Here is a 7,517-nt window from a genome sequence, read left to right as displayed (position 1 = left end):
TTTACACTGATGTCATAAGTGCTGAAATTCGACGACCGGTCTATTATAGTTGGATGAGGTCGTTAAACTAAAACCTTATATATAAGACAGAACTCGTTTCATAATAAATTTATCTAGGACGTTTATACAGATATATTTATAAAGAAATGTTTTTGAACAGTTTTCGTTACTTTAATTCATAATTTATTTCTTAGAACACACAAACATCCACACCCACACAAACACACAAACACACCCATTTTTTAAAATTTGATTACGGATATAATTATCTAATCTATAGTCTTCCTGTTACAGTACTTGAGGTAAAAAGGTCGAAAACACAATTTATACAAAATTACAAACGCCGCCACAGATAACAGTAATTGAGATGGAAGTATTTCTTGTCCGTACTTTGAAATATACATGTGTGAGGTTACGTGAACACATATGTCCTAATAAGGAAATTCTACATCATAATGTAAATACATGTGTAAGCGATGGATAAATGGAGATATAGGTGTTTGCTAAGCGACCTCATTTCAGGTCGCTAAATCGTTAGTTTGAGTATACCCTTTATAAATAATAAAGGTGAAATAAACCAAAATATATTCAACAACAGTGCTCTGGGTGTAACATTCAGCAGGTCTAGACCAGCGTTTGAGCCCTGGACTTAAGATTCTCATACTTTCGCTCTAACCGACTAAGCTACTTGATCAACAAAAGTGTGATGGATATTGAACTCAACAACGTCGTTAATGGGGATTAACCGCAGCTAGGTAAACACACCATAGGTGTGCTGGGAGAGAAATGAAAGTCTTAAAGGGATAGAAATTGTAAAGAGATATAACAGTTGACAAATGATTTCTGAAAAAAGGACTTCTTTCACAGTTGTTATGAAATAAATAAAGTTCAATACTTGTGATACAGAAAGCAAAACAAATCATTTCTAAGGCAGGATTGTTCGCATATAGTTTACATGAAATAAGATAATACACAGCTACACATATAAACAATCTATAAACTATCGTCATTGCGTGTCATTGATCGGTTTATGACACTTTGTTAGCGACAAATACAAATGTATAGCGTATATTTGTTATTGTTTAGCAATGCGCTATAGTTCAATACAGTGAAGACCTTGCAGTCTATTTATAGAACTCCGGTGACCCAACCGTATGATTTATGTACAACGGCTGACGTGGGTGTCTATTTATAACGATTTATACACTGTTAAAATCCGGAAGAGGTAAGACGCCTTTTCCTTCGGGGTTTTCCTTTACCCATGAAACTACTTGTGGTAGGATCAACAGGCGGTTCAGGGCTAGATGTCATCAAGGAGGCCCTTTCAAGGAACCATGAGGTGGTGGCTTTAGCTAGGAGCCCCAATAAGGTCACAATTCAACACGCCAATCTGAAGGTTTGTGATAGTGATCATGCGTGTATGCAGTAAACTAAGGTCACGCGGGGTCCTCCAGATGTTGACAGTTGTTTGGACTGTTTACGAATGTATTGCTATTTATATATATGCCTTCTTAAACTGTGTTTTCTTTCAATATTTACGGCAATCTTGCTTTTTTAGAATGGTCATTTGAACCAAAGTAAGATTTCAACATATCACATCATGCTTATCTATATACGTCTATTTTTGACACCTGATTGGATGACTGAGTACTTCAGAGACTGCATAACTGGATGGGTGAATGATTGAGTGAATTGGTTGGCAAATGCAACTAATCATGCAGACAAGTTTTACAGATTTGTAGCTTTACGCGACATCGTCTCTACTTAAACTATGTATATTTATCGTGTTCCTGTCTAAGTGACACTTAAACCAGCCCTATCGGGAAATTAAGTTATCACATGTTTTTAACCGTACTTCTGGTCATATCATTTAAGATATTGCTGGGGACAGCGATATAGCATTTTAGTCTTTCTATAAAGTATCAAATTGTTATAAATACATTCGTTTCTGATTCGAAACTGATACGAAAAATCCATGGGGTTTTTTCATTCTTTGAATTTGTTTGCATATATACGTCTTACAGATCATGAAATAGACACATTAATCTGTGTTAACACAAGGTAAGTTTCTCTTTAGTCATAAGAAAGTAGTAAGTAGTAAACATTTATCGTAAATATATATAAAAAAAAAACCCCACCAAAAACCCGAAATAATTTGTCATCAATAACAAAAAATAATTTTATTTAAAACGATGTGAAGTCACGGAAAAATTGAAGGCAGAATTTGCAATCCTTTTCATAACAATTATATATCTCTGAATTATTTCTACTACACCTACATTAGCAATCCATTAAATCCAGATTAATAAACAAGCCGTGAAAATGGCAGTAAGTCCAGACATTATGAAAAAAGTGTATAAAAACGAAGAAAACAAATTGTGCATAAATGTTTTAGATTAGATAAACAGTAAAATAATTTATTTTGAAGTAAAATCTTTTATATCAATTATAAAAAAGCAACAATTACAATCATTATAATTGATACACTCTTTTAATGCATTGTCTAATCAATTGTTTCTTCATAAAGGTTGTAAAAGGGAATGTATTTGAGCCACATGACCTTGAAGGACCAATCGCAGAATGTGATGCGGTGATTTCATGTCTCGGCTGCAATGCTGGATTCCTGGGTAGAACACCCACGACATTTTATTCAGATTCTATGACGTCACTGACGACAGCTATGAGGGCAGTAAATAAAACACGGATAGTTTGTATGTCGTCATGGTGTACTAAACGTACGTACCATAATACGGAGACATCTGTTGCAATAAATTGTCTTTCTCCCGCATGAATTATACCAACTATTGCCGTCTTCTAACCATCATCATCGATACTCCAGGGGTTACGCTCACATACGCTCTCTGCACCCCTGGAATGTGTCATAGAAAAATTGAAGTCACGCGGCTAAAGAAACCTGACCAATTACTAGGCAAATACTAATTGTCCTTTATCAAAGGAGTGACAACCGACTTCAAAGCCATTCTATGGAACCGTTACGCAACCGCGAGATTCTTTCGATGTACATTAAAGGATCAAACTAGTCTTCTCGTCTCATACACAAAGGGTTGCACACTGAGCCTTCAATATTGCCACGACACAGAGCATTAGTGAGTGTAACCCCTGTAGAATCAATGTTGACGAACAATCACCCTTTTTACAAAAAACATCATATGTGTTTTTCTACAGTACCCCCGGGGCCCCTCAATTCCGTTTGAATATAACTGTAGCAATACTGATAGTAACCAGGTAGTTCCATCGACTATACTGATAGTATAACAATCTGAAGTCTAGGGTACGGATTCTGGTCTAGCGCTGCTCAATTTTTACACTCGGAACACTATTGTCGATTATATTTTGTTTATTTTATCTTTACTATTTCTCATAAAAGTCCAGCAAGTTATGGGTTTTCTTTTCAGAAATTATTTATCAAAGCTATAGTCATGCCGAAAAAAAAGAGTTTCCAGCAGTTAATTTAAGTTTTTGTCACTGGCTAAAATTCGTGATAAACAACGTCATCAAATTTTTGTGTTGTCTTTTAATTTGAAGGTTTAGTGACATAACCTGGAAAAAAATCTATCATCGAAAGAATAGCCCAACTAAGACGATATATGAATATGTAATGAAAAAGAACAGATATGAATGTATGCCTTCACACAAGTAACCCCTCGTAATGACAAATGCAAATAGAACGAAAGAAATAGTTGATACACGGCAACGGTTTGTTTATTCATCGTACATATATCCTGTTTCACAAACTCAGATCTTCATGAATTAGTTGCATAGGTAGAGTCGCAGCAAAACTCAATAATGCGAAGTGATTTGGCCTAGATTGACAGATTTACATAGGGATTGAACGGCGTTTTTTTTTTATTGTTCATGCCGGTATAAACGCAATTCGGCTACATCCATTCGCTATGAAGCCCGCTATGGATGTAACCGATTTGCGTCCATACGAGCATGAAAATTAAAAGAAAAACCGTTCAATCCATAAATTACCCTTTTTACTTTTGAAATTTACTTTAAGAACAATTATTTAATTGTAGTTATTTGTTATTGAATTATTTATTTATTCACTAAGTTTTGTATTTGCGTCAACCTTTAAACGACATTGTCGGAACAGCCCTATTTAAATAAAATTAGCGCAAATAATTAACCGTAGTCATTTGAGCGTATCACGCAGGTGCATTCTCCATGTTATCCCAAGCGAAGCGAAAAAGCTCTCATTGAACAAAGTAAATATATGACGTCATAAGTAAACCACGTGTTACGTCACGAGAGTTTTTGCTTTCATACTCAAATGAAATGCATTTCTGCTGGTAATGTTTATATAGTGGGATGCAGTGTAAATGTAAATATCGATAAATCAGAATACGCTTACCCTTCCAGAAACCCTGGTATAATACTCCTTGTACTTTTTTCCAGAATCTCTATGTAAATATTTCCTTTGTTCAAATTTTGCCCTTATTTATTGATTTCGAGTTCTAATTATGGCCTGTTGACGCTTCGCTATTTTTAGCCTGCATCAAAATATCACACACGGAACGTTGTAAATAGTACAGAAATGTCCACATTTGGCATCAATACAATGCTAGTGTTAGCAAAGATAATTAGCATTATCATTGCTTCTGTTATTCGTGGGCAACAGAATACTTTGCTTAACACAGTGGTTAATTTTATTTATGTTTTTGTTTTAAGCGGCCGAAAGAACACTATGGGTTGCAGAATGGATCATGCGCCCACTGGTCATCGGGAACCTGCTGAAAAATCTGTCCGAGATGGAGAATGACCTTGAACAAAAGTGTTCCGACCTTGACTGGACAGTGGTCAGAGCGCCCGGACTGTACAATGCAGATAGCTCAGGTAACAAATGGGACTTTTCAAATTGTCTTCTTTTTTCAAACCTTTTTTTTTACGTCAAGTATGAAAACAATATGCAATACAAGTTTTAACCAATCAAAGTTAAGTAATTCATATATATGTCGATGGGTATGTATATTATACAAATATGTTTTTGTTTTAAATATTACCTTATCTGAGCCTGAGGGCTGATAATGGTCGAAGGTTTGATATCCTTTCCAGCAGACTGTTGACATATCCATGGAGAGAAAGTGTGCCCCTATCTTGCTTCCTTGCTGTTTCATTAAGCATAAGGCTGAAATAATTCCAAGGTTTATGAGGACAAGTATAAAACACATTAAGGCGTTCAGCGTTCACTGCTAGCTATTAATTTTAACGATATTCTCATTTTAGCGGCATATTGTACCCCGTCTAGATTAGACGATATCGTACAAGCAATCCGAACCTTCAAATGCAATATTTCACTTTACAGTGAATGCCAACAAATCACTTTCATACCTGATTTAGTTTCAAAGTACTCTCGATTTACCTACCTTGATGTGCCATAAGTTTTGTTCCTATTCACAAAGTATATGTTGTTGTTCATTTAAAAAAAAAACATATGCGTAACATCATGGATCTTAGAAAATACTATTACGCTTATTTAGTTTATTTCAGAGTGCATTATTAGGTCCTACCCATTTTCAAAGCATTTTTTTTAGCTAACTAATATAAGCGCGCTTACACGATTTGGTGTTACATGATCTTATTGTGTATCTACATAATTGTAAGTAAGGATTACTTGGTAAATTATTACTACAATAACAATCTATATGTTGCTTCCAGGGAAGGAAATAAAGACAGAGGAGTACCAGTTTGTGACCGGATCCCCTATATGGATACCTAGACGAGACGTTGCCATTTTTATTCTGAATTGTATAGAAAAAAATGAATGGACAAAAAAGATAATTGCGATTGGATTATAACTTTTTTGAAGAAGTCAACAACTATTAAACGTGAAACAATTTGTCGAAGAAAAACAGACACCATTTCAATCCATTTCCTCCCACTTATTTCCTAGGGTTTTTTTTGGAGAGGAGTTGAGTAAACAAGCACTACATAACTGTTTTGCTACTAAAATGTATTCCCACGAATTCGATGATATTCTGGATCCATCCATGATATACAATATACTAGGAGTCCTGCATGTGATGATACATCATGGAGTTGGACAATATTAATTGACGTTACAGCACAGATGGGATATTAATTGGCTTAGCCTGTTGTCCGATTCTTTTTGTCAATACAGTAGTACACGTATGCAATTTTGTATACATATACATATATCATCCTATTTTCTTATTTTAGTTTTAACGGTAATGTATAATCAGGCATAGTTATCTATATATATGGTTTCAGAGGAATTGGAAAAACAAGCTAAGAGCTTGTAATAATTCCTCTCCCAAATTGTAACATCTGATTTGATATATGCAACTTACATATTTGTATCATTTATATATTTTCAATAAAATATAATTTACATTGTGGTTTTGTTACTTAAATGTTACTTCGATGATTCCGCATATCGAAAAACCGTACTCTTCATTCTGAATTATTCCAAGAAGTTTATGCAGCATATTATTAATTTTGACTATGAAACTACCAACTATGTTGAATATTTAATAATAACATTTACCGATAACAGGGAATATTATTGATACTGATAACGTACAAATGAATGACAATGCTTCAAAGAAAATACGTATTTATTGTTCGTGTCAAAGAGTAGTTTTATATCGTATTAACAGGTTAATACCGTCGTTAGACACTTACATATTTTGATTGGTAGTCCACATGACTAGTTGAATAGATTATTTACTAGTCCTTCGTCAATGTAACTAGTAAAAGATTTCCTGATAAGGAAACATCGCAATCTTCAGCACGAAACATCAAAAGCAATCGACTGAGGGGCTTTAAATAATTACTGTCATAAAAATATGGTAACGTTTTATGAAACTTTTGACCGTTATCATGAAAATTATCTCATTTTAAGCAGTTTTCTGAATTTGAAAGATAAATAATCTTATTTCATAATCATATTTTTCACAAGTCCAAAGGACCAATTGGGTTAGGTGATTCACAAGTCCTTTATGAAATCTACTAGTCCAGGACTAGCGGACTAGTATTAGTGTCGACCCATGACATTTAATGTCTTTGTTAATGTCCATTATCGAGCCGTTCTAGCTCTAGAGTTTATCCTATACTATAAAGTACTATCCCAAGTGCTTACGTACAATGTACATGTATATGCTGGCATCTACCGTTCTGATTAGTATTACCTGTATCATCATTACTTACGTTAATTTACCTTGTGATGATACAGATGTCAGTTGCTGTAAGAGTACGGAACTCCACGGACGGGACTTTGGTACTCTCCAGACCTGTCTACGTTTAAGAATGTATTATACATATGTTTTAGAACTTATAACATAGTTAAGTTCTCTTTATCACTAGGGAAAATTCAGCAAAAGAAAAACAAAATAATCACAATTGACGTTACAATCAGGTATGGTAAAATGACCAATATAAACTGATGCTATACGCTCTACATTACCAGGATCTGGACTGTATCAGAATTAGGTAAGCCTGTAAGTGGACAAACTGTTTTCAATGTAGCAAGT

General features: G+C 34.5%; 1 protein-coding gene across 1 annotated transcript; it reads left to right on the top strand.

Annotated features, from left to right (window-relative positions):
- The first annotated feature begins 1,191 nt into the window (after window positions 1-1,191).
- LOC110465265 (divinyl chlorophyllide a 8-vinyl-reductase, chloroplastic-like) lies at window positions 1,192-5,829 on the top strand. Its single transcript, XM_021520968.1, has 4 exons — window positions 1,192-1,396; window positions 2,528-2,735; window positions 4,696-4,860; window positions 5,683-5,829. The coding sequence occupies exons 1-4, from the start codon at window positions 1,262-1,264 to the stop codon at window positions 5,820-5,822; spliced, it is 648 nt and encodes a 215-aa protein (XP_021376643.1). The 5' UTR covers window positions 1,192-1,261; the 3' UTR covers window positions 5,823-5,829.
- Window positions 5,830-7,517: the final 1,688 nt, after the last annotated feature.

This window comes from Mizuhopecten yessoensis, unplaced genomic scaffold, assembly GCF_002113885.1.
Source record: "Mizuhopecten yessoensis strain PY_sf001 unplaced genomic scaffold, ASM211388v2 scaffold11067, whole genome shotgun sequence".
Lineage (NCBI taxonomy): Eukaryota > Metazoa > Mollusca > Bivalvia > Pectinida > Pectinidae > Mizuhopecten > Mizuhopecten yessoensis.
This window is presented reverse-complemented; position numbering and strand designations above follow the sequence as displayed.